Source organism: Ixodes scapularis, unplaced genomic scaffold (assembly GCF_016920785.2).
Source record: "Ixodes scapularis isolate PalLabHiFi unplaced genomic scaffold, ASM1692078v2 ptg001639l_1__unscaffolded, whole genome shotgun sequence".
Taxonomy (NCBI): Eukaryota; Metazoa; Arthropoda; class Arachnida; order Ixodida; family Ixodidae; genus Ixodes; species Ixodes scapularis.
In genome coordinates this window covers 151,534-178,706 of record NW_024610181.1, presented here as the reverse complement: position 1 = coordinate 178,706, position 27,173 = coordinate 151,534, and the positions used below count along the sequence as shown (strand labels likewise).

The 27,173-nt window shown below is 46.9% G+C and overlaps 1 protein-coding gene across 1 annotated transcript; it reads left to right on the top strand.

The window, feature by feature from the left end:
* The first annotated feature begins 1,783 nt into the window (after nucleotides 1–1,783).
* On the top strand, nucleotides 1,784–26,928 carry LOC120850452 (lamin Dm0-like). The gene is made up of 10 exons (XM_040222919.1): nucleotides 1,784–2,304; nucleotides 5,487–5,598; nucleotides 6,451–6,600; nucleotides 9,365–9,661; nucleotides 12,826–13,063; nucleotides 14,279–14,472; nucleotides 16,388–16,492; nucleotides 19,999–20,118; nucleotides 22,852–22,956; nucleotides 24,837–26,928. Exons 1-10 carry the CDS (start codon nucleotides 1,838–1,840, stop codon nucleotides 24,870–24,872), a joined length of 1,824 nt encoding a protein of 607 aa, XP_040078853.1. The 5' UTR covers nucleotides 1,784–1,837; the 3' UTR covers nucleotides 24,873–26,928.
* The last annotated feature ends 245 nt before the right edge of the window (nucleotides 26,929–27,173 follow it).

The window sequence follows — 27,173 nt, the reverse complement described above, 5'->3', positions numbered from 1 at the left end:
CCCCTTTAAAAACTGATCTCACTCGTCATCGCGCAAAATCTAAAGACACCGCCGTTCTTTAAGATTCAAAAATCACTCTCTCCCAGCGGCGTAGACTTTCCACTTTCCCGGGGGCGGGAGGGGGGGGGGGGGGGGGAGGGGATGCTTTTCCGCGCAATTTTTTTTTACACCGGCAACTATCAATAGTTTATTTTTAGGTACAATTTAGAGCGTATGTATATCGCCATATGTCCGTCACTGTGTGCGTTATTTTGTTTACATGCCACTACTAGAAGCTCGTTATATGGCACGTAAACAGCGTCTCGGTAAGGATCATAACCCGGGGGAAAAAGGGGGGGTTGTGCCCCCCCTCCCCTAGGATGTCAACAGGAGGGGGGGGGGGGGGGCACGAGCCCCGATGCCCCCCGTAGTCTAAGCCTATGCTCTCTCCCCTCTTCGTTGACAATGTTAATACAGTTGCACTTGTCAATCTTATCTCATTCCCCATATACAATAGTGAACAAAAAGATATGATATTTTGTTTCTTTTACAGAAGTATTGCTCGACGTCTAGTGAATAGCCAATTATATTTTGTTTTGATATGGTGCACCATAATGCAGCCTTTTTAGCCACCAGGGGTCGGGTTTCAACCCCTGGTGGCTAAAAAACGGCTGAACAACCGACCCCTTGTGCCAACATTGACGATTTCCTGAATTCCAAGCACCGTCGGTGCCAACCGGTGATCGATGCAAAGGGTTTCCCTACAAAGTACTGATTAGCTTAGGTTTATACCGAGACATAAGGTTTTACGCGGTGTCCAATTTTGTCACAAGAGCCAGATTATTGACGACGTCCTCTTGCACTGCTGTTACCAGGTTTTCAATAAATATCGATTACAAAAAATTGATTCATATTTAAGTAAGCATCGGTTTCCACTCTATAAATACGTTAATGTAGTGTTCCATTACAGTTTTCATATCTGCAGTGCGCAAAAAAAGAAAGACCCCCCCCCCCCCCCCCCCCCAACAAAATCCGGGCCATGTGCCTACACTTTTGTTTCTGTCTTGTTCCCGAGCGCGAGTACGAGTTGTTAAGTCATTCGGAAAAAAATCTACAAACGTACGAAGTCGTCCGTAATAAACACATTAATTGAAAAAAAAATAAAGTGTACTCGTCGATCGCGTTGGGTAGAGGAACAACAAACGCTGAGCGCGTCTAGCGCCCGCGTTCAGACAGCAAACATAGCTTAGAGCGGGCAGAAGCGGAAGCAAGGCAGGCCACCAAAAACGTTTCTCCTGCTTGCCGATAAATGGCGCCCAATATTTGCCGAAAAGGCCCATTGCTGCATTGAAACTCGAGCCGTAAGTGACGTGCATAATTGCGTTCTGATCTGAGGTTAGTACGTCATTTTTAAATCCGCCTCACCGATACACCACGTCAGCGGTGGCGGTGGCGGTGCAAGACGCTAGTATCAAATCGAATAGCGCTGCATCATTCGTAGCTTTCACAGCGCAAGACAAAAGAACCAGGAGAACCGTTTCTGTTAACATGCAGCATGTTGAAGCTGCGAATGACACTGCGTTATTTGGTATACCAGATGCGATGCATGTCTCGTTCGAATCGCAGCGCTATTCGATTCGGTCCGCACACCCCTACAATGATCTGCTAAAAATTGAGAGCCAATCAGCAAATGGAGCATACACGGAATACGAAACTAACCCATTGATTGGCGCAACAGGTCACGTGGCCCTTCTAGGCGGCACTCCGCCATCTCGCGAACACATTGCGAGGGACAGCACTTCAACTGACGAAGTTTGCAGGAACAGTTGGCCTCTCGCACGTCCGCACAAACTCCGAAATGGCGTCGCGGAGCGTCCGCAAACAAGTCGTGACGACCACGACGACGGCGCCGTCGTCCCAGTACGTTTCGCAGCAAGACCGCGCGGACAGCCCGGCGAACCCGGTGTCGCCTCGGACATCTCGCTCGTCGGACACCAACGCCGGCGGGAGCCGCGAACGCTCGCGCTCGCCGCTCTCGGCGTCCAGGGTTTCGAGGATTCAGGAGAAGAACGAGCTGGCCCACCTCAACGGCCGGCTGGCTGCGTACATCGACCGCGTGCGTCACCTAGAGTCGGAAAACAGCAAGCTGACCAAACAGATGACGAGCGAGGAGACCCGCACCCGGGAAGTCGTCAGCGTTAAAATCATGTTCGAGCGTGAGCTTGTCGACGCACGCCGCACCATCAACCTGACCGCAAACGAGAGGGCCAAACTGCAGCTCGACGCCAAGAAGTGGCAGACAGAGGCAGAGACCCTGCAAACGAAGTAAGTAGCCAGCCCATATTTCTTTTGCTTGAGGCTATTTCTAAACCATGCGACTTCGGCGAGCGGCTGTGGCTCGCGGTCTTTCGTTGTCTGGCTTCTAGGCGTCCGTCGCTCGAGCTGTCTTTTCGAAGCGGGGCGGTTTCTGTGACCGCGAAATCTTTAACCGGCTTCGTGAGCCTTGGAGGCAGAGTCATGACAAGCTAGCTAGTTAAAGCTAGACATGATAGAACTTTAAAGCAACTAGAGAAAAAAAAAAAAGAAAAAAGAGCGGGGCATAAACGATTTGTCACAACTTGTCGTGTTCTCCTCCCGCCCCCTCCCCCTTTTCTTTTTTTTTTTTGTTCATCGCGGGTTCTGTGTAATTGCTTCTTCGAAGCCGCTTTTGAGCCGAGTACAAAAGCTGTGATGACCTGACAGCTTTTACCTTGAAACGAATCCGCTGTAGCCCACACACCTCGGGTAGTGTCAGTTACAAACGGAATGAATGGAAGCGTACCAGCTCCACTTAAAAGTGCAGGTTTCATTGATGATTCAGTCGGCCGGCTGTTGAATGACGGTTTTGCCGACCTTGACTGATAGGTGGCGGTGGTTCGACCGGATATGGTGTCAGTGTCATTTCCGCGACGCCTCTTTTCAGCGTAGCACGTTCCTTTTTCTTTTCTTGTGTGTTTGTCTACGTTTCGCAATGCGCGCAAAGAACATAATAGTGGTAGCTCTAGGTTTATTTCTACATTTTTCTTTATTTCCATCCTTACGTAGCAGCCACGATTACGAAATGGCTAGACTGGCTAGCAGTTTTGAGATGAACTTCTCCGGAGCAATGTCCGTGTGAAGTGGCCAGTGGGTGGAATTCCTACTTGTCGGAAAACTCAAATTGTACAGTGCTAATCACACTTTTCTATAACGCGCGAGCGTGCGGCTTTCTCCGGGGAGCGCTAGGCTAGTGGCATTCGCGGAAACTAAGCTAGTCACGTGGCGCAACATGGAACGGCCCGCTCAAGGGGTGTCCTCCCCACTCTTTCAGCTGGCGGCGAACGCGGAAGGCTGCTCGCACGCTTTTTACAAACATCATTGCTCGAACAATAAACAAACTAAAGCATGATAGCGTATCAACGATGTCGTCATCAAAAAGCAAAAATGTATCAAAAAGTACTTTTATCGCTTATCAAGCTGATAGAGTGGGCAGGACACCCCTCGAGCGGGCCGTTCCTTGTTGCGCCACGTGACTAGCTTAGTTTCTGCGAATGTCACCAGTCTAGCGCTCCCCGGAGAAAGCCGCACGCTCGCGCGTTATAGACAAGTGTGATTAGCACTGTACATGACACATTGCATACTGCATACAGAAGAGAAATAAAAGAAGCTATTATCTGGACTTGTGTAAGGTCCGCATCGGCACTTCTCTTTGTGCTATATATCACAAGGCATTCCTTTTGTTAACAGTTAGCGATAAGTTATCTGCGTGGGTAAGGTTATTCCTACACTGGCCGTGAAGCGGTTATGGTGTCTTCGATCGTTTGCTCGGCCTACGAGTCTGCCAGCCTCTTTCGTAACCAACGAAAACAAATTCAAAACCTGTTGCTCGATCTATGGAAACCAGTTTTGGGAGGTTCCAACAATGATTCTTTGTCGTTTTTTTATTAAGTTTCTGACCTTTGTTTTACTCTAGCTCTGACCTTTCGAACACCTGCGCTCTACCAGCTTACAAACGGGGTTGTTGATTCCTTGCCATTGCATCTGCCCCTAACAAAGACAGATGTGGCAAATGCAGTAAAGGGCTGATCTTTCAATGGTCTTTCAGAATTCATTTGTAGTGTTCCAGTTCTGTTTGTAATGAAGCATGTAAGTGTACTCGTACTAGGCTCTCTAATTAACATTGTGATTTCACCCAAAAAAGTTTTGTCGTGCACAACATTAGAATAGTGAATTATTACCCAAAATAAAAAAAACAAATATGAGGGAGATTGAACAGCCCCCTCCCAACGTTTTTATCCTCTCTTATATTTCCCTAATCTTCCTTGGTGTCCTTGCCCTGGTTCTTGCTACAGCTCTCATTGGACAACTTCAGGGTGTCTAGCGACCGGGAATTGTCGGGGAAATTTTAGTTACTAGGAAAAATCGGTGACTTGTCAGGGATATTGTAAAAACGCGAGCCCAGTCAGACAAAATGTGCCGGAAATGCCATCGAGTATCTTGGGCATAGACTTGAGGACTTGGGGGAAGAAAAATAGGCAATGGATTCTGCTTAGAGCGGAGCGCGGGCTCTGCTCACCCCATGTAGAGTGCTACCCGATGCAAAGGGAACAGCCAACAAATCCAAGCCTTGGATTGAACTGAGGGCACGAAACTGGGCTAGATCCAGTTAGAGCTGCTAGATTTAGTAACAAATGGGGAAGCCGCGGACCCCAATTCAATCTAAGCCGAAAGTATCCGAAAGTGTGCATCTGGCGGCTATGCCGTCATGCTGCCGTTCGGTTATTTATGTGTGTGGTTGAGCGTCGTGCTTTCATCGTGTTTCCGGAAGTGGCCCCTTCACTGACGATGTCGGCGGCAAGAAAGTGCTCGTTGCTATTGCATTTTATTGGGTATACATAATAAACTTTCAGTTGTTTTGGTATTTATTTTCTTTTTAAAATGAGCCCTATTGATCTGAAGCGAAGCTGAGGCAAACACGATTGAGTGCTCATTGGACTAGCTTTGAGTTGTGTACTGTGGTCACCTATCCATCGGTTTTTATCGCATAACATGACCGATTTCAGATTAATACTCTTTGGAAGTGATGCCCGCTATCCAGAGCCATCTTTAACCGTGTGTTTGAGGAAATGCCGACAATCCTGCAAGCAGCCACTTCTCGTAGTTGGAGTAGGTCTGGTCACGCAAACACTTTCAAGCCTTCAGTCTAGTTATACGCAGTTGTTTGACACTCAAGGCCCGTTCACACACTTGCGCTTGACTTGGACCGACTGAGACAAGACCGGGTTTTAATTAAGCCTCTTGAAACGGCTTACGACCGGATGCGCAGCAATGCAGCCGATCGTGAGCCGTCGGAAAAGGCTTGAAAACCGGTCTTGTCGGACTCAAGCGCAAGTGTGTGAACGGGCCTTCACACATAAATGTGCAAAGCAGCCTTTTGCCTAACATCGTTCACTGACGTGCATTTGCTTGCAACTTTTTAACCCCGTCAGACTCGCCAAACGAAAACGCGAGTGGTCCGCAGCTGAGCAACAGGTCACATCGCTCGAATCTCAAAACGTTGACCTCCAGGGACGTCTGAATCAGGCCCTTGCACAACTCAAGGTAAGGAAAGCGGCCAAACGCTTGTTTTTACGCTAACCGTCGTTTGTCTGCGTGGTCGGCTTGCTGAGTTTTCCGACGGCTTACTTTTCGTTGTGGTGGGAGGTAACTGGCGCTACGTCTACCAAACTTCTGGACTGGCCTTGGTTTGTGTTAACATTTTGGAGCGACAGCCTTGCGTGGAAACCTTGCACGGACCTTAGTCGCTCGTGTTGACATTGGTCACACGGTAGCATCGTTGTGGTAGAAAATGTCTGGGCAGAGTGCAGCTGTTCATTTGATGCAGTAGTGTGGAGTGGAGGAAGTAAAGGATGTAACACCGTACCCCTCCTCAAGGAGTGAAAGGAGTAATTACTCTGGTAACATCCCCCTCCCTCGACATGGAGTAGAGCAGTAAGTAGTGTAGTAACATCCCCACTTCACTATCACCTCTACTGTGTAAGAGTGGGGCCGCTCATTGAGGTAGGAACTGTGTATTAGTGCTATTGCACGCTCGTTGCCTTGAACAAAGTATCTAAACCAAGCTATCTTTTTTTATGGTCTTAGTTTTCTAGCGTAAGCTATGTGACAGTATGTGCATGGATGTATATATTCCTCTTTCTGAGATCTTCTTTGCAAATTACAAAGCTACGTGTAGAAAAATTTTCAGTTTTCTGGACTCCTGGTTGTGCAGACATAGATATTGTACATTTCAAGAAAGGCGAAGTCTAACTGGAACTTTTAAATAAGAGTACAGTTGCTGACCAGGTGGAAACGGCAGCACTCGTCTTGGTTGGTGACCACAGTCTGTGCGATATCCACGGTCCAGAACGGATGCAAAGTCCTTTAATTTTGTTTTGTTGGTCCACTTTTTAGTATCCGGAGGCAGAGCGGGACGCGATGGCGAAGGAGCTTGAGAAGCTCCGCAAAAAGCTGGAGGCGGAGATTCTGCGGGACGTCGAACTGCGGAACAGGGCCAAGACCCTCTCCGAAGACCTCGATTTCCGGAAGTCCCTCTACGAGAAGGTGAGCATCAGAATGAAACGTCGCAGAGTAAGCGTGCTTCCCTAGGACCTTTCTAGAATTTCCAGACAATGGGGAGCATGTGAACCCGCAAAAGCTCTTAAAATTTCGTTGCATGTGAATTTAAAAAATTCAGTCTCATTGGCAACTGCGTAAATTTAGTAGGCAAAGTATGCAAAAAACTGTATTTTCAAAAGCGTTCTGCTTTCTAATGTTAGTGATGTGATGCCATAAAATCCTGTGAAGATACCCTCCTTCCGACGGGTAGCCCATTCAATTTTTCTAGCTAAATATTAACACTGGAAAAACTCCATCGACCGCACGCGGATCGCGCGGTCGATGCGATTTCCGTTGACAAGAATCTCATCAACTGCGCGATCCGTGGGATTGGTACGTGTTGCAAGCGCATTTGTAGTGAGTTTCTTCGTTTTTTGTCTGCAATATGCAGAGAAAAACACAAAAGACAAGTGTTCGTCACGACACCGGTTTCCGTGACGGGCAAGTTTGTATCAGACTACTGCATCGTCATTGCAATATGAAACTCAAATCCGCTGCATCCACAATCTACAGCAGTGGTTCTCAAATGGGGGTCCGCGGACCCTTTGGGGTCCGCGAAGTCATCCTAGTGGTCCGCGAAGCCCTGCCTCCTGGCGATAAAAGTTGTCTTTTTTCAGATTAAGAATAAACCTTCCATTTTTTGGGTACGTTTTCTCGTGTATACGTCAATAAGAGAAGTCCACTTCACACTAGCCCTTAGTTACATTCATTTATTATAGTTACATTCATTTATTAAATCACTATCATAATTAATCAATAACTTTTCCTTCCCCTCGCCGCGAATGGGGTCCTCTATCATATCCGCCGATCCACAAGGGGTCCGCGAAACATCAGTTGTTGAGAACCACTGATCTACGGTATCCTTTCCCGTGACAGAAAGTTTGTAGCGAATTCTCGCGTTTTTATTGCATCGTGAAAAGCAAACTTGCCACACCCGTGATTCGTGGTGACGCTTTCCGAGTAGCATGTTTTATAGTCCTGGTGTTCGTCGCTAACTTGATAAAATTGCTGTGGCATCCCCAAGATAGCCCACCCCATCTTTCCACAAGTTGTCTCTATTTTGGGTGAACGTTCACGAGGAATTTCTTGGTACTTGATGTATCGGCCAGAGTGGTTCACAAATTAATCGAAGATGCCTTAATTAAACGGGCGAAAGAACAATGCGTTCCATCGGCCGTTCATTCGTACCCAGCTTGTATGCGCTCAGTTTGCTGGACCACTGAGCGCATACTAGTTCAGTGAAAACACTATCATCGTACCGCGGTACAATTTCGGTTTTTCCCGTGAGTCAAGATTCGTATCTCAGCATAAATATTAACAATTTTTTTTTTTACAAAAGTTTTTGAGACATGTCTGTCCAAACCAGGTAGAAAAGAAAACTGCCTAGGTTTAGTGTCCCTTCAAAGAAGTACTCTGGCAATTTTTTTTTTAGCTACCCTAAGTAACTATTTTTGCAATCGCTGGCCTCTACCCTTTCCGGCATGCTATTCAGTGTTGCGAAATTCAGAAAATTGACTGCATCTCCACGTGGTGAATGATATTGATTGGGGTGAAGCTCTGCTGGGTGCTGATGATATTGATTTTATTGTTCATAGGTAGTGCTGATGGTGCTGATATTTTTTTTATTGCTCATAGTTAGTGCTGAGTTGCGGGTTGCGTTTCGACTTCATTGTTACTGCTTTATGGTCGGTGAAATGCGGAGCTAGTGGTTCTTCTAGCAGATCAGCTTGGATCCGCTAGAAACCGTGGGAACGCATCTCCACCGCTTAGGTCAACGGTCCATGTCAGAAAGAGACTATATGGTATGGAATGTAGTTATATACACATTTGAGCATTTCACCGCAGCGCCCTCTCGCCTATAAACGTTGAGCCGATGCATGCAAAGTTTAACGCGATTATATACGCATCTGACCGCAGCGCCCTCCTGTATTGACGTTGAGCTGCTGCATGCAACGTTTCATCCATGACAAACCCCAGCTCTTGTGTTACTACCACATCTCAGAGCCCCCTACTAGTCCCGCAGTCATGGCCGAGTGGTTAAGGCGATGGGCTAGAAATCCATTGGGGTCTCCCCACACACACTCAAATCCTGTCGACTGCGCAAAGATTGTTTTCTTTTTAGGTGAGCACAGACGCCGGCCGGACGGACGGACGGAGAAGGCTAGACCCCAAGGAGCTTCGCCCCTAATAGCTATTGTGAAATCGGCAAATGAAAATGGCTCTAAAACGAAGATTCAAATATACCCTCGCTTTTCAATGCCGCGACATTAGGGGAAAAGCAGGCTTGCAGGTTGAGCGGGCAGTCTAGGAATTGACTGTGCCCAGCGTTTCTTTCTGTGCTGCTGGGCAAGGACTGGAGCCCACTTCCAAAGCATTCATTTGACACCATGAAACTAATCTGTTGGGAATAGTCTACAGCCCAAAGAGCAAACCCCTGCCTTCCCCTGAGGTCACCTCTTTATTGTGGCCAGTAGACTCGCTTTGAAAGACAAGGTGAGGATCACAATTGTAAGTTCAATAGCGGAATTTTGTTTTATTTTGGCACAATATTTGGGTTACTTTTTCAGCGATCTTTTTGGCGTGTTTAACGAATTTCCAGGCAAATCTGGCACTACGACGAAAATGCCAGAGGACATCAAGGGAACGACATCCATGCCCCCCCCCCCTAAACCTTCCCTTGCCCTGGCGTGGGTGCCATTGCCCAATGCAGGAGCTCCAGGAGGTGCGCGTGGCCAAGCAGACGGAGATCACGGAGATCGACGGGTGGCTGAAGGAGGGCTACGAGCTGCGCCTGGCGGACACGCTGATGACGCTGCGAGAACAGTACGAGTCGCAGATGCAGCTGGACCGGCAGAAAACGCAGGACATCTACAAGAACAAGATGCGTGACCTTCAGAGACTTCTCGATCAGAGCTCCAGCGACAGCTCCAGCAAGATGGAGGAGATGCGGGCGTACATGTCGCGCCTCGAGGGACTCAACTCCAAGATCTCGGGGCTCGAGTGGCAGGTCAGGGACGTCTTCCTTTTTGTGCAGAATTCGTTGGGGTTAGGATGTTAAGAATAGATTTCGCAGGCTCTATTGTACAAACAGACCTGGGGTCACAGATTGCATCCAGCGCAAACTTCCAGCACAAAGAAATCGAAATCGATTTGCATTGAATTCTTCTTTAAATTGAGTTAGGTAATTGGCACGACACGGCATCACTTTCCACACTATGTTTGGCGGGAAGATGGACGTCGGGTCAAATCACGACAATCGTGCGACCTCAGTTTCTCTGCTGAATTTGGAGGAGAAATCTATGTTGCGTGTCGAAAATTTCTTCACATAAATTTACCGGGGAAATTTGCGTGCCACTCCTCCGCAACAGTTTCTCAAGAATTGTTTTCGTCGAGTTTATTGAGCGCGCTACACCTGAGAGTTAGAGCCATGTAGAGTTTCTAACACAGAAACAAATTCTGTGTTGGAAACTCTGCATAGTTGTAGCTCTGAGGTGTACTGCACTCAACGATGTGGAGATGCGGAAAGCGTTATCAGCGGGTTAAGCAGATGAGCTGCACTCGTCCTGAACAGTTTGGGGACAACTCCGGGTTGACGGGTTAGGTTCCCTAGCCCATCAATTGGGGGGGGGGGGTTGTTGGCTGAACATCTAGACTTTGAGTTAACAAGCGCAAATGACTAAGAGAAGGGGACAGGACAGAGTGGTCACTTACAACTGTCGATATTATAGAGCGTGTTGAGAAAGACAAGGTGGAAGTGAAAAACAATAGAAAGTTCGAAATAAACTCTGAGCTGCTATTAAGACTAAATATCTAGCTTTAAAAATCGAAATAAACATTTTTTTAAGAATATACTTTAAGAAAAAGTTGTAATGGCATGAATACTGAGAGTAACATATCCCATGTCGGCGCGCTACAGTCCATGCCAGGCGTAATGAGCAGTTGATTCACTGTTGCCTTCAAGATAGACTTTCTAGCCGCACAGTGAATAAACTGCTCATGACGCCTGGCATGGACTGTAGCGCGCATTTTCTTCTTCTCCTCTGGGTGCCGACATGGGATATGGTGCTCTCGGCATCCATGTCATTACAACTAAATATTTTCTCTTAGTGGCAGCTGAGTGTTTATTTCTATCTTTCTCTTCTCCTTTTTCACTTCCACCTTGTTTTACTCTACATGCTCTATTAAATTGACAGTGTCAGTAAGCCCACCGTCCTGTCCCTTTCTTCTCAGTCGTTTGCGCTTTTTACTAAGTCTAGAGTTGAACGATGCCCAACATTTTCGGTACTCAAAGATAGTTCAGGTGCGGTGCCTGGACCAAGTCTCCAACCGGTGTTTTTACAACGTCCTAACAAATGACCTCTATTTACACGCAAAGACGTCGTAGAAGTGTAGCATCGTCGCCCTCCATGGTCGTGGCGGTGTCGCAGCAGTGGATGTGGCAGACTCCTGTTGTGCAGCAGGTCGCTTTCCAGTTTTTCAGTTCACGGAAGCTTGCCAGGGGCGGCACAGCCGCGCCATTTTTTCCTGCGCCTGGCGGTGCCAAAAGCCTGAAATCGGCAGTAATTGTGCCGCGCTGCTCCGAAGATTACGGCGACGCTACGTTTAGCGGATGGCGAAACCTTAGTCGACAACCTTGGCTATTTCGTTGCCAGGTGCTGCAAGCCGCCACCCGATTCCTTGGTTCAGCCATATCTGTCAATTCATCCGTCCGATGGATTCGATGTATCATACATCCTAGCCATCGTACTGCTGCGTCATACATTGTGCATGTACATTTATATTTTACGTATACAATGTAGCATCTAAAATTTGTTGCCGAGTCGTGCCCCTTCGGTTTTAATCAAATTTTTTTCTAAAATAAATATCTTTCTATGTGCGATTTGAGATCTATTTCGCCCTAAAGTTTAATGCAATTCTTTCCAACACTTGTAGTACCAACCTCATTGGTTTAAGTTGAACTCGTGTACAACTGGCCGAAATGCTTTGTTAAAATTTAATTTTCTTTTATTACCTTAAAGGGCAACTGAAAATAAAGTTTTTTGTTTTTTGTCTAAGGAGTTGTGCAACGATTTTAACGTTGAAAGAATTGGCATCTTTTGCTTTTCACATTGTTCATCTTGTCACAAAGAACAGAAAACACTCCTCCTTCCTTCGAAATGTTGCGATTCCGCCGCTTAATCGCGAGGTAAAAATTAAAATATCCCCCGACCTGCAGCCGCGAGCGGCGGCCATGAGAAACACGTGGCATGACGTCAATGGGGTGTCTTTTAGAAAGATGGCAAGTTGTGCGAATACCTGCTCGATAAAAAGTAACTTTTTTTTATAAATCTTGTTTCAACATCAATATAAATGTGTCAAAAGCCTGGTATCATCGACAAATCTTTTATTATACGGAGTTTTAGTGGCGCCATCTATCCTAGGTCCACAAAACCGTCGGCTCCATCTGCTACCGCGAACAGCCGCCAGAAGCCGGAGGGGGACAGAACCGGACGGGGATGGCCGGACCCGGATGAAACTTTCCTCCTTTCACCATATTGTTCGCGTTGCGCTGGCTGCGCCCGCCAGCACGTGGTCACGCGGTCGCGAGCGGATGAGTTATCGCTGTCCACTGATGGCTCTAAAGAGGAAGCTTAACCGGAACCCCGCGCAAACCCCATTGACGTCACAGCGCACGTGACTATGAAGATGGTGAAGGAGTTGAGAGGTGCCGAAAACCTACATCTTTGTCCATTTTTAAAATAAAAACTAGGACATGCAGGCAAAATCGGTTTTTCTTTACTTCAGACAGGTCGAGACATTAACTCCCAAATTATTTAAGCAAAGCACTGAAGCTGTTGCAGAGCTCCTTTAAGTAAAATTATAACATGCCTGTGAAAAAAGTTTTTTGCGGAAATAATTTTTTTTTAGTGCAACATTGACGGTGCGAGATGCGATTTAGTTGGTAGTCACCTTGTTTCCACTCGTTTGTTCTCGCCATTTCGAGCGTGTGGAGGAGAGGTGGATCGGCTTGACCATCACGTTAAGGTGGAGAGAGAGAATGACCATTTCATGATGTCGTGGACTTTGCACGCTGTTGTGACCGAGAAGCTCCCCAGGCCAGGGCGGGAATCGCAGGACGACTCCTGGTAGGAAGATTGGGAAGAGACCGTGACTTGAGTCTTCCCGCCGCAGAACCTGTCCCTGACGGCCCGTGTGCGAGACCTGGAGCGTCTGCTGGACCAGGAGCGGGAGTGGCACGGCCGGGCCCTGATGGCCAGGGAGGAAGAGATCTCCCGGTTGTGGGCGGAGATCGAGGACCAGCTGCGGAAGTACCAGGACCTGCTGGACATCAAGGCGGCTCTGGACCTCGAGATTGCCGCGTACCGCGAGCTCCTGGAGGGCGAAGAGTCTCGGCTGCACATTACGCCCAGTGAGTCCGTAGAGTTGATGTGAGGATCTCTGGGTGGGGGTTCGCGATGGGAGCAGAACGCGGCGAATTGCGTAAGCGCTGCAGTAAGTGATCCCGAATGAAATGAGAAAAAAAGCTACAGAAGGGGGAAAATGAGAGCAGACAATAGGTTGGCCGGGCTTTTGCTAGTACAATCGTTAGGGCGCTTGTAAACTTTTTGTTGTATACAATGTCATAGATCTGTGTTTTCCTTTGTGCAAGTACGAAACAAACCTGAAGTAGGTGCAGACCTTTCAACTGACGCTTTCTTGCTTCTTTGTCTGAAAGCGTTGCCAGTGATCTGGGCCCTTGGGGAACAGCCATTCCAAACCGGCCCAAATGCATGCGACGTTTCCCCGTGGAAAATTATATTAACTCTTAAAAATGATCTACTGGAAAGGGTTCCATGCATTTCGGCCACTTTGGAATGTGGTGGTCCCGATAAGGCCACGTTGCTGGTGACGCTTTGTTACACACAAAGAACTTCTTCAAAATGAGCAGGGAAACCTCGCCCGTCGGGGTTCTCTTTACGCAATGCGTAAAAATTATGTTGGCGAGCCTTTGGGAGCAACGCCGACTCGTCGCAGCGAAAGAAACTCGCCTAACCTATCGCCTTATTTTCTTTCCCACTTTTGAACCGCCTTTGCGGAGACTCTTTCCAAGCACCGCACCACCACCACCCAGAAGACAAGGCTTGCACATTACGTTGTCTGCTCTTTTCACGGAGGATCCCGGCACGAGATTGTAGGCGCACACGTGCGATCGCCGGTTTTCCTTCTTTTTTTTTCTTAGAATCAAAAGTGCTGTCGTCAAAACTGTTAGTGTAGGAGGCACATATTTGGGAAAGCAACGTGAACTGTAAAACGCAAAGACCACTAGCGTCTGTAAAAAGTAAACTGCGAAAAAGCAGCATTGTCGTGGTCGTTCCGACGACATTGCTCAGCTCGCATGAGCGGCGCAAAACCAAACTCCATACAGAGGACGCTGCCTTTAATTTGTTTTGCGCCTCCTTTCTTGTGCGCAATGAGACTCCTCGCTTTTAAGCCCCTCCCCTTTCGTGCGAAGGGACGGATTTTGTCAGACTCGCTCGTCGTGTAGCGCAGTCAAGGGCGGGCAATGGAGGCGAGCGACGCGTTAACCGTGCCGCACACACGCGATACACCGTGCGAGATGCGAACGATATTTCGTCCCTCTCAGGCGCATCTACCAGCGGGGCTGAGATGTACACCAGTCCGCTGCTCCAAGGCGCCAAGCGCAAGCGGACCTTCTCCCACCGAGAGGACCAGTCAAACTTCGACGTCCAGGTCTCCGCATCCGCCAAGGGGGACCTAGAGATCTCGGACCACTGCCCAGACGGAAAATACGTCATCATAAAGAACAAGGGCACGAAGGTTGGTAAACGTCGCCCTCTTTTGCCATCTAAAGCCCCCTAGATGTCTCATAAATAAGGCCGTGGTGCCGAATTTTCGACGTCTTCTGACGCGGCAAACGCGGGGGCATAGGGTGGACCCAAGTGCTGCGACGGCGTTTAGCCGACGCTCAAGTTCTCGTCGATTAAGGACAAGTCTTCGTCAGACGCTGATGTGGCACTTGATCAATATATGCCCCGTGTTGCCTCTTTAGGCGGCGTTTAGAATTCATAACTGCAGGCTTGTTATCTAGGAGCTGTAAGGCCAATGCTTGGAAGCCTGTGACATGAAAGGGAAATCATGTTTGAATTGCACAAAGCCTAACATTGTATTGTTGGAAGTCGGAACACAACCAAAGGCTGAAACAAACTCAAGCGGATATACTCGGAAGTGTGAGGTCACAGCACATTTGATGCAATACTGCAACGGAATTCTAGCGCCAGTTTGATTGTCTAAACATCAACCACGTCTTGGTGACACCGCGGAGGCGCCAATTGTTTGCTCGAAAAGACGCCAAAACATAGGGCCAAAACGACGGGGCTCGCACCATGACGCGAGCCCTGTCAAACTGGACCGATCCGGGCTTCCTTGTTCTCCTGTGCCTATTCAACGCCTGTGGAGAGCGGGGCAACTGAAACTGTCAGGTTTTGATCCGTTGCCACCACAAGTGGCGAAACACGCCGTCAAGAAAAACGCGACATCACTAACGCAGAGAGGCTCGTTACAAACCTGATCCTTTTAGTTGCCCCCGCAGGAGTTGCATAGGTGCGAGAGTAAAGGAAAATCCGGTTCAGCAAAGTTTGACAGGATTTGTGCGCTTGTAGCTTGCCTCAGTACTTTCGCGGAGCGGCGCTGCTTTTAATTTCAAAGTGACGTGACGACATTCGGTTTAATTTTTCTTCAATAATATGTTTGTGCTTTAAGAGCAAAAAATTGGTGTCTCTGGTCTGGCACAAACGTGGTTGACATTTCGACAATAAAATAGGCGCTCGAATGTCGTCGCGCTATGTACCTGAAGCCGCTTGATTGACCCTATTGGCTCGTGGCATAGCTACATTAGGACTTCAGGTAAAACGAAGTTTAACGCATAGTTGATTTCTTCTGCATTCTTTCCCAAGCTAAAGTAATTGTCGTGTTCGTATGTCTATACAGTGGGAAGCAGTCGGTCCGTAGACAGGAAATTTAGCCAGTGCAGTACGGCCACCAGCCTGGGTTTTTTTAACGTGCATCACGCAGTAGTGACACAAAGCTGCACGCCGGTATGATGCTCATTCACATTAGAACGGACAAGAGTGTATTGAACACGTGATCCTTGAGCTCTGCGGCTCGAAGTTTCGCTGCACAAGCTGCAGTACTTTCATACTATATGCTGCTGTTTCCCTCCCCCTGTCCTAAGAAGCAGGGGCATTGTTATCTGTAGATTGTGTTGTCGCTTACTTTCAGTGTTTGAAATTGCATTTCTATTTTCGTTTGCGTTGCTCGCAGACGTGTGCAACGATTGAACACATTCGCAGTTAGCTTCACCAAGGCAAAGTTTTTTCTCGAATCTCGACAAATTGGAGCAGCCTGGTATGGGTGGTGGAAATAAAACAGACGCTTCACTCTCGGTTAACTTCGAAGACGGGGTACATTCCACAGCATTTTAACATCTCTAAGTGAAATAAAAACCTGTGCAAGTTTCGGGATAACAATTTGGTGCTCGACTTTGCTTTTCGAATTGCGGTACAAGATTGCCAGCTCAGCTGGCCACTCGGTTTGCGAGACATATTTGGGATGCTCTCCTTTTCGGGCTCGAGACTCCAAGGAACAGGCTCCACTCCCCGCAAGCGACGGTCCAACCGCGCGTTAGCTGATCCTTGGAAGGGCGCCTTCGATATATATATAATTTTTTTTTCAGGAGATTCCATTGGCTGGCTGGCGGATCGACCGCAAGTCCGGCAACGATGACTTCACCTTCCGGTTCCACCGGAACCACGTCATCCAACCGGGAACCACCACCACGGTGCGTTGCAGTTCTTGAATTGTTTTTCTTCGTCGAAGGCACTGGTTCCATTTGTTTCATAAAAGTAGAACGAGGCTTTCGTCAGTTCAGACTTAGCCTTTCATACAGGGACTGGCGTAAATACCCCCTGGCTTGCTTTTTAATGGGCGACATTTTTCGAAGATGTACTCCGTTTCTCTTTAAGTCCGACCACAGGCTGCGCTACCGTCCTACAGTGAGCGGTTGAGCACCGCCCGAAACGCGTCGTCCCTGCACTTGTTGCCTTTGCGCATCTGCCATCGTCGGCTACACGAATCGCGTGCAGTGGATGCGACGAGGTCCCACCTTTTTTTTATGTTTGCGATTGGTTAAGTTGGTGATGGCGTATCCACGAAGACGAGTGGTGTAACGGCGCGTTTTTGGCTCTGCTCGATTGTCTTCGTCAAATCGTCGCGTCGGCTGTGGTAGGACTCGCAGTGAAACGGTGCATACAGTGGTCTCGCGATAATTCAAGCTAGAAATTTTCGTACTCACTTTTATTTCGGACACATTTAAATATTTTGCTTTTCCCGCCATGTTTTCGATGCATTTTTAAGCTGCTTAATTCAAGTGGAGTTTGCGCTTAATTTGTGCCATTCGTTCATCGGGAGTGGGCCTGGCCCCGTTGAGGGCACTCCTTGCCAAGCACCCGGGTGCTGCGGAAAAGCAGTACCCGCGAATCTCGCGAGCATTGGTTTTCCGCTGTACGCGGATGTTCGCTGGGAAGCGCAGGCATTAGTCCTGACAATCTGCTTTCAATAATCGTGTTTATTTATTTATTTATTATTTTTTCTTTGTGGAAGATTGAGAATAAACGAAGAATATTTGTGTCCATCAAGCTGATTTATAAATTCGCTCGCTGAGGATGGCTGGGCGTCTCTTTGGGTTTAATTTTAATAACCTTCACGAGTTCAGCTGAATTTTCGTTTAAGCATGGTAAAACGGTAGTAAAAGGTAGTGATGGGCCAAACTTTTGAAGAATCGAAAGTTCGGTGCCGAACTTTCGATTCGATACATTGTTACTAGGCTTAGCGTTGATATTTAGTTTTTCTTGGCAAAAAAGTTTTCTTTCTTAGCTTAAAAACGACACCGATACAATTATCTTGTAGAATATCATCTTATTTAGTAATAACTGGGCTTATATGCATTATATGTTGTATTTGTGTGTTTACTGGCAATTTTCGTGACTCATTGGAGGTGTGGCGTGACAGGGACGTTGGGTAGAAGCGAGCGTGGCGCAGTCACGAATAACGCTACGAGTTTCGGTTTTAAGGTATCATCAGCGCAAGCCGGCGTGTGTGTGTACATTGCTAAAATGAAGGCAATAACGCTGCGTTCTTGCTTTCTCTGGGAGCCACCGTTTTGTGCGGGAAAACGATTGCAACGGTTGCTGAGTCACTTGAAGTCAGCTTTGCATGAAAGTGTGCGTCCCATATTCACAACGTCTCGTTTTTAACCTTTAAAATACGTGTTTCTGGTGTTTAGGAATACACGAACGTTTCGGAAGATAGGGAGAGTGAATGTCAGACGTGCAACGTCGAGCACTATAGTTCTGTGTTTAGTTTTATGCGGATACCTGAAAATTGCAAAATAACACTAATTGAAGAAGCAATGTTTTGTTTTGCAACATACTAATCCTTAGCCGAAAAAAGAATTGTTATAATTGCGAGGAGTGTTTAAAGTAATTGTCGGACAATGTCTATGTTTCAGAATGCATGGCATCATTCGTCACTTGCGCAGTGGACTGCGTAAATTACTGGTCGATCTTCTATTCTTGAGGCAGAAAATATTGAAGAAGACCACACTCGGTCACAAACGCACAGTTACCGTGTTGCCTACCCCACACCGCGGCGTAACCGCTGGTTGTACTACACTGCACGATGGTAACCGCACGACTGCACAGCGTCCATTTGCAATTCAAGCCTCCGTCGCGTTCTCGCGCGTGCGCAGACATTTTCCGAAGTTTTGCCGAATCTTTGCCGAACTTTGCCGAATCTGAAGTTGAGCAGATTCGGTCCATCACTAGTAAAAGGCTCGAAGAAACTATCCGATAATCGGTTAGAAATTATTCTGCCAAAACCGCTATTGGCTTTGAGCTTGACCAATTCTTTATGCGTGTGCCTGCTTTACATTGGCCTGGGTTGAGGAAAGTAAAATCTGTTTGGTATGTGTAGCTATTCCTATAGCAAATCGCTACTTTGCCTTATATCATAAGCCCATAGTGCTGGTAGTGGAAATTGAAGTCTCAATAGAAACCCTACCATAACATTTTGTTTTCGTCCTCGTAAACAGACTAGGCAGACACCGTAAATCCGAGCGAGGGGAAGACTGGCCAAGGAAGACCGAACACCGGACGAAGGACAAACAAAAAAACTTGGGAGTTGAGTGTGTTCTTTGTCCGTCCTTTCCCTCGCACCAGGATTTATTATGCCCTTCTCAAAAAAGCAGAAGCGCCTTAAAAAAAAAATGTTTGGAGCGGTCTTCTACTATAGCTTTTTGCCCCATGAATTCAGTCATCGCGCTTTTGGACTGAAGTAAACGTAAACCCCATATATTTTCAGATGTGTGCGCAGCGATTGCCGTAGGGCATGCGGCGAGCCTTGCCGCCAGCTGTTATCCGTCGAAGACATTGCGACGTTATAGTCGTCCTTCTGCACAGTGCCGAGCAGAGTCATTTGACCGACGACGTCCCTTTGGTTAGTCTCGCAGCGATAACTGTTCTGGGCTCTTGCCACCACTTGACATAACGTCCGTTGTTGTTGGCAATGTTGGACGTCCGTCACCAGTGCTGCAAAATCTTCAAAAAGATTGCTCGCCGCCCACGGGCATCAAACCCGGGTTCGCTCCGTGCGGAGTTGTTGATGCCACAGCATCAACAACCCGCTCTATACCGGAGGCTTTTGTAGCACCCACCGCACGCGCTCTCTGGAAAAGAAAAAAAAAATAGCCGATAACAGAAGGCGGTTGTAGCACTGTCAATGCCAAGAGCTCGTGCAGGGGAAAGCGCTTTTACGCTATCCGGAACAAAAATGATACGAGCGTTTTTCAAAATAAAATAATCGGATGCCTATTTCGTTTTGTACGCTTTTGTTCACGCACCCCACGGTGTTTGAACGCGACGCCAGTGCCCGACAACTTCGCCATGTCGTGTCGTGGCTGTCGCTGCGACTCTACTGTGGATCAACGCGGGATTCCTGAATTTTTTTCTATCCGCCTTCACGCCCTCCTGCTCTCCGCATGCAACGACGGGCAGGGCTACGTCGAAATTTTAATTAGAGATTTTGACACTCCTAGTAATAAGATCGAAAGAAAACTTATACATAATCTTTAAAATGCCTACATTAAAACATTCAGCTTTTTTGTTTTTTTTTTCTCTTAAAGAACTGTTTTTAGCTTCTCTTTCAACCAGCTTGCCCACATTCTTGCTTTAGTATACCTCCTTTGCGGTGAGATGACCACGACTCATCCGAAGCTGGGATGCTGTGCAGGTATGGAGCTCCGACGCCGGTGCAGCACACAGCCCTCCGTCGGACCTGGTCATGCGCAACCAGCAGTGGCCCCACGTTGAACAGATGCGCACTGCCTTGCTCAGCGCTGATGGGGAGGAGGTGAGCGCCTTCGGTTTAGTGTTTTGCCATTGTAGCTGGGCTGCACTATAGGTGTAATTTACTTGTAAAGTTGCTCGTTCAGTTACCACCTTTAATAGGCCTCCTCCATCTGTTCGAAAACGTGCCAGTAAAGTTAAAACTAAATCATCTAGAGCTTTCTTTAGAAGAGCCTATGTATTGCCCGCACGTTGATTTTGTGTGAAAACCTGTTAAGCAGCTTTTAGCCTTGTTATTCATATACTGTTAAACCATTAATGTTTGAGAGCCTCTAATTTTTGCGAAATACGCGAATTGTAAAATTGGTTTTAGTGGTTTTAGTTTAGTGGTTTCTATAGGTAAATTCCAGCCTTGAGAAATCGCGAAATTTAATGGTCGCGAATATGACCCCGCAGTCCAATTGTCGAAAAATCGGGGCCGCGAAAATAAAGGGTTTCACGGTAGCAGAAAAGAAAATAGTTATTCATAAGACACTTGCATGTAAGATGTCATCGATGTGTGAATTTAGAGGGTACAAGCTTTGTTTTTCCCTTTGAATTGTGGTATTGTGTCCTTTTTGGTGAACACTGCTTGATTTATCTTTGATTCGAAACCCAGAATAACCATTTGCACGTGTTCATGCTGTGTCTTTCTTCAGTCGGCATGTAGTTCAGGAGTGGCTTTTACAATGAGCTCTTCCCGACATTTCTATTGCCGTGTCTGGTTGCTGTTCTGAGGGGCTGACATTTTACTGTGATTTTGTCTATCTCCATATAGTGCTTTAAAACTTTTCTAGTTGTCCCTGGGCTCTATTTGCAGGGGCGGGACAGCTGCACCAATTGTGCCATTTTGATACATTCAAATTTCCTGCGCCTAGCGGCACCAAAAGCGTGAAACTGACAAACTACGCTACGCTCTGCAAAAAATCACGGTGGCGCTAGATTTAGCAGAAAGTGAACTCTGTCGACAACCTTGGCTATTTTATATACCAGGTGGCGCAAGCTGCTGCCAGATTCCTTGGTTCAGCCGTATCTGTCCATTCGTCCATCCGATGGATTCAATGTACACATTCATAAATCCTAACCATCGTGTCGTTGCATCATACATCATACATGCTATGATGTATGGTGCATGTAGCATTATTGATCGAGAGTCGTGCCACTTTAGTTTTAATAAAAATTTTTCCCAAAATAAATAAAAAATCTCCCTGTACAATTTCAGGTACTGCACAGTAAAGTTCTATTCACACGTAGTCTAGCGACTGGGAAAATTGGGAATTGTCAGGGAAATTTTAATTACCAGGACAACTCGGTTAATTGTTAGGAATGCTGTAAAATATCGAGCCCAGTCAGGGAAAACGAGCCGCAAACGCCATTGAGTGCCCTGAGCAGACTTGAAGACTTGGGTGCAGAAAAATGGGCAATAAATTCTGCTTAGAGCGGAGCACGGTCACTGCTCACCCGATGTAGAGTGTGCTACCCGATGCAAAGGGAACAGCCGGCAAACCCAGTCGAAGCCTTGGATTGGGTTGGATTATATTGAGGGCACGACACTAGGCTAAATCTAGTTAGAGCTACTTGATTTAGTAACAAATGGGAAAGCCGCAGACCCCAATATAATACAAGCCGGAGGTATCCAAAAGTGTCCATTTGGCGGCCGTGCTGCCATTCTGTTAGTAACAAGGCGTGTGTGGTTGAGCGTCGTGTTTTCATCGTGTTTCTGGAAGTGGGCTCTTCACTGACGATGTCCGCGGCAAGAAAGGGCTCATTTATTCCAGACAGGACGAACCCAGATATTTTTTAAGATGAAGGTTGGATTAAGCCCATGCAAAATGATCCTCACACTGCTCAATGCTCAATACCTTGTGTTGTAATGGTCTTATATATTTAATCGCCTCTACAGTGGTCAGGGAATTTCACCTAAATTTGTCTGGGAAAACCTGAAAAAGTCAAGGGATTTCAAAATAATTTGCTAGACACCCTGTATTGAATACTTCTCAGCACTTGCAGTACAAACCTAGTTTATGTTCCACCAATGTGAAATGCTGCAAATAAAACTGCTAAAGTCCTAAAAAACCTCGATGTCGGCACCTGTGCACGCGATTCTGCATTTAGGGGATGAGCTTTCGTAGGTGTACTCACGGTCGTACACTTGCGGCGGTGACCTTGCGAAGCGGCTTCTTTGCTGCGGTAATCCTATGGAAATGACCCTCGAATTTCTTATGTTGTCATGTTGAAGCTCTCGGCCGCATTGAAGCTCTCGGCCGCATTGAAGCTCTCGGCCGCATTGAAGCTCTCGGCCGCATTGAAGCTCTCGGCCGCAAAGAAGCTCTCGGCCGCATTGAAGCTCTCGGCCGCATTGAAGCTCTCGGCCGCATTGAAGCTCTCGGCCGCATTGAAGCTCTCGGCCGCATTGAAGCTCTCGGCCGCATTGAAGCTCTCGGCCGCATTGAAGCTCTCGGCCGCATTGAAGCTCTCGGCCGCAGTCCCGTTGCTCGAGCACGATACGAATGACACTCCGCAGCACACATTTTGAAAATTACCTGCAGGCAGGCCTCGAGCACATTCGAAGCACCTTTAACACATATGCATGCTTCGAACGTGTCTGCAGACAATGTTTTTATGACCCACGTGACGAGGCAGTGCATTAATTGCAAAGTCTATTTTTTATCATGAATTAGCAGTGTAACCGGAACTCTAGCGCTCCTGCGGCATGTTACGGCTGACGAGTTGACGCTCACTTTCGTTGCGCCCCCAGGTGGCCTTTCGGGAAAACCGGCGGCGTCAGTTCACGCGCCTCTCGGAAAGGTCGTCCGGCGCGGGAGGATATTCGACGGGGCGTGAGCCCCTTTTCCACGAGCACGTGAGTACCTCTTCTTTCCTTCGGTTTCTTCAATGGGGCATGACTTCTTAATCTATACAGGAAAGAAAAATTAATTAAAACAATTGGAAACTTTTTCTAAGAGCATATATATATTTAAACTGGGTTCCGGGGACCCAGGAGGGTTTGCCCAAAGTGCCCCAGCAAGTTTGAATTCCGGTCGGGGTGGTTCCATTTTGAAAGCTTCCCCCGGTGATCGAAATTAATCCTCAATTATCCGCAGGGACGTGACAGATGCCCTTTGTTGGTACAGCACGTGAAAGCGCGCCTGGTAGTTGTTCTCCATTTTAAGACTTGTTTTGGCAGAACCAACCAACTAATTGACGCGTGACAATGAGGTGAACGCTCGCTTATACATGTATTGTTTACATTGTAGGCTTGTTTACTGCTTCATCACATTCCAGGGGCACTAAATCATGTTCCGCGATAGTCTATGACCACTACCTCAATCTATGGGCTCTAAGCGTGCTAAGAAACCAAACATCATTTCCATGCGTGGCGATTCCTCTGAGATCGGTATTAAAGGTTGATTACCCCGGAACTATCACCAACACCAGAGGCCGCCGTCGGACAGGAGCTTATTTTTTTTTCCGACTGCCCTCCGGCGTGTGATAGTTCTGAGATAATTGACCTTTGATACCTATTTTAACTATTTTTAATCTGCTACACATAAATGTAATTTATTCTTAAGTACGTTTACTGCTTGTAGATTGAGTTGGCATTTAGACTACCGTAGAAAGCGGTTTAGCGCACCTTTAATGCCAGGACCAATAGGGGTTCATCAAGTTTAGAATGTTTGATACACCCAGTTTTGGAGGAATAAAGCAACACCACCTATAGTGTTCAAAGCCCGTGTGCCAGCATTTCGACGTCGCAGCGAGCTATTGCTGGGGTCTAGTTGCCGAGCGGGCGCTATCCGGGCGCGATAAATTTGCGTGGACTTAATCCAAGGAGGCTGTTGGCAGGCCTTGATTATTTTGGTTCGTGCTGTCTAAACTGGCATTTCGGTCTCCGCAGCAGCAGACTTGCACGCCTCTGGCGGTTGAGAGCATTCTAGTCTACCCAACGCCGGACGGGGCTCTTTTCTCTTCGTTGACTTTCATCAATTGGAAGTTTGTATCGTTCGGACTATTTCAGCAGCCCCCTCAAAATTCGGATTAACGAGCTTTTACTGTAATAGACCGATCTGGCCGGACAGTATGACTTCACTGCATCGAGTGAACTTTGTCAGCACAGACGACAGCTTCTCCAGAACTCTGCCCGTGCGCAGCGTCCAGACGGCGCGAGCCCTCCCCTGCACCGCCGTCTGCCTCCCGCCAACTAAAGTTCTGACGGCGTCGCGCATGTGCCGAACACTTGGAGAGATCGGTCGGTTAGGGTTGTTGTCCTTGTTTTGAAAACGCGTTAATGTTGCAAAGGCTCGTTGCACGCCGTGAAATTCACGAACTTTGTAGGGCCTGTCATACCCGACCCTCGTCCTCAAACGAGGGTTAGCTACCTTACCTAAAGGAGATGCTTCTTTTTTTCCTTCAAGATTTCGCTTTTGCGAAAGCTTTGAATAAGCCATTCTGCATTTCTTGGGCTGCGAGTGGCTATGGTGTTGGTGTTGGTGCAGCGATGTTGGACATCGTGCATAGCAACATGTTTTAAACTTTTTGATTGCTCTAATATTCATGAGAGCATGCATTCCTTGTCGGTAGGTGTTACTTTGGCCCATGTTCTGCCGGCGCTTTGCTTCCGGTTATATACTGCCACCATCCCAGGAATTCCGACGAACTCCAGTCATGGCAGTCTGTCGTAAAAATAGACTACGTGAGTTTTTTTTTTCCCACATTAACTTTTGCTTTTTGCGGCCTTCGCAGGATCCCAACGAGCCCAACCGCTGCTGCGTGATGTAAAGAGGCAAGAAAAAAATGAAAAAAGTCATTAGAGTGGCGGAACCTTAGTGCCATTTATTTTATTGGTTGTATTCCTTTTGCCGTTCTCTGTACTTCTCTCTTGACCCACCTGTTTGTGACTGCAGTTGTTTTATCCTTAAAAGAAAGAAAAAAAAATAGCTTAACGTGTCCCCACATAACCTGTCTAAAGCATTTCTGTAACTTGTTAACTTCATATTCTAACCCCTTTGTGTGCGTGCTTTTGTTGCTGTCGTTTCATGACGCATGTAACCTACATGTTACATTAAAGTGTTGTCTTGTTCGTAGTGTAGTGCTTGTTCGTTTAGTTTTGTGGACAGGGGAACAACATTACTTGCAGCAAACCTTGCGTGGTGTTTGCTATGGTTTTTCCAAACCTTTTTCCTGTGTTGGAGATAAAACCTTCAGTTTTTAAACCTTAATCGCTTTAGAAAAAGGGTGTAACTGCAACATCACTGCAATAGGTTTCGGGAGGACATCATTCTGCAGCCCTGGCAGCAGTTTCTGAAGCTCTGGTTTCGCTAAGAATTTTTGGCCAGTTTTTTGGGCAAGTCGACTCCGGTGTGTTGCAATTATAAGCGCAGGTCGTACCAAGAACAACATAAGTACCTTGTGAACCATATTTCTTAGTTTGCCAACTGTACCTGTGAAGTGCTTTTTACCAAAAAAGCAGGTTGCTTTTTTTTTTACGTGGGCGACACGGGGGTTAATCTGTTCTACGGCAGACGCGACTTTGTCCTGCAGTTTATTGGAATGCGGGCAGAGTGTTTTGGTGCACTTGATTATGGATATTTTGACTTTGATCGATGTCTTCGGAAATGTCTGTTTGTTTGACCTCGCAAACAAAAAAAAAATTACCTTTTTTTCACAATTTTGTTTGAATTTATTGTGTGTTACATCGGAGCACCATATTTATGCTTGGTTTTTAAACTGCCCAGTTGAAATTGCTGCGTTTGTACAGTTTAGTGGTTGCACTGGTTGTTCAATGATGTATGTTAATCAAAAACATCGCAGGCAAGGCTAACGTGTTGTTTGGGGTTAGTCTCTAGATTTTCTTTGTCAGGGGAATATGGATCTTGTCAATCATTTCCCTTCACTCGCGATTTTAGCAGTTGCAGAGTTCTCGGGTGTGTACACTTGTGCGCAGTCGTTGATGTTAATAATTGCCAAGGTAATTGCACTGCCGATACAAATACCATTTCACCTCCTCCGCAATCATGGCAGTGAGTTTAGATCCTAAATTTTTTTTGCCAAAGTTTCTGGTTACACTCTGTGTGAACTGCTCGATGTTTTGCCGGCTAGATTTTTTTACAAGCTTCTTAATACAACGTAACTGTCGAAGTTCTTCAACAGAAACCTTTTTCGACTGTTGGACGTAGAGTCCCATTTAGTTTCTCTGTTTGACATGGAATTTGCAGTTTTTTTTATCCTTTCCAACTTGAGGTGGACCACAGCAGCTGCTACGAGCCATCGGAGAAAATCCAGTGCTGTATTGGCTGGGATTTCTCGTAGCATGCACTGCAATCCATCATTGCAGTGCATGCTTCGAAGGTGTAGAGTAAGAGCTCATCTCTTGTATTGGGTTTGTCTTTGTTTAGTTGTGTAGCCTCTGCAAGCGCTTTTTTCCTTTGCCTTGGATCCCAGTGAAAGTGATCACTACTTCCAAACTCGTTCTTGTCAAAATGTGCTTCTTGGTATTTTTTCTGTTGATAGCATTTTTTTAATGGAAAGCTAAACCTATGGTGCCAGTTTCCACTGCCATACCTCACCCTAGCGTGCACTTGAGTCTTATTTAACCGTGCTGCATGAACCCGCTACATCAAGTTGCATATATTATCAGAGTTTCCCAGAGTATTCAATATTGTTAGTCTCGCAAGATGTGTCCCCGTCCTACATTGACCTCGCTTTTGTTCAAAGTGTTTCTTTTTCGGGGTACCTTTTTCATAAGTCTCGTGCTGTTATATAAACACTGCAAATTATTCGGCAGTCTCGGAACTGTCGTTCTTCACTTTTACTGTACAGATTCGCAATTAAAAGTTTGTTCATTCGTACCTTGGCTTTGTCACTTTTTGCGGCCGACCTGCTCTGCCTCAAGATTGTCCATGTGCTTGCTGCGTTAAATTGGTTCTCAACTGTCGGACGAAGGTCTTTGTCAAGTGGTTACCCCCGTACACTGTGTTGCATTTCGCCAAAAACGTGATGCAGCTCGGAGCATGTGGGCTGTAAACTTGCACTGTGGAACCCGGGGACCATGGGTCCAATCCACTCCCCTGCCCGTTTCCA

What these genes read in the sequence shown, in the direction of transcription:
- LOC120850452 (XM_040222919.1), top strand. Translation starts at nt 1,838, where the DNA reads ATGGCGTCGCGGAGCGTCCGCAAACAAGTCGTGACGACCACGACGACG. An exon ending in GGAAGTCCCTCTACGAGAAG is followed by an intron (nt 6,601 to 9,364) that starts GTGAGCATCAGA and finishes TGCCCAATGCAG; the next exon opens with GAGCTCCAGGAGGTGCGCGT. An exon ending in TCTCGGGGCTCGAGTGGCAG is followed by an intron (nt 9,662 to 12,825) that starts GTCAGGGACGTC and finishes TTCCCGCCGCAG; the next exon opens with AACCTGTCCCTGACGGCCCG.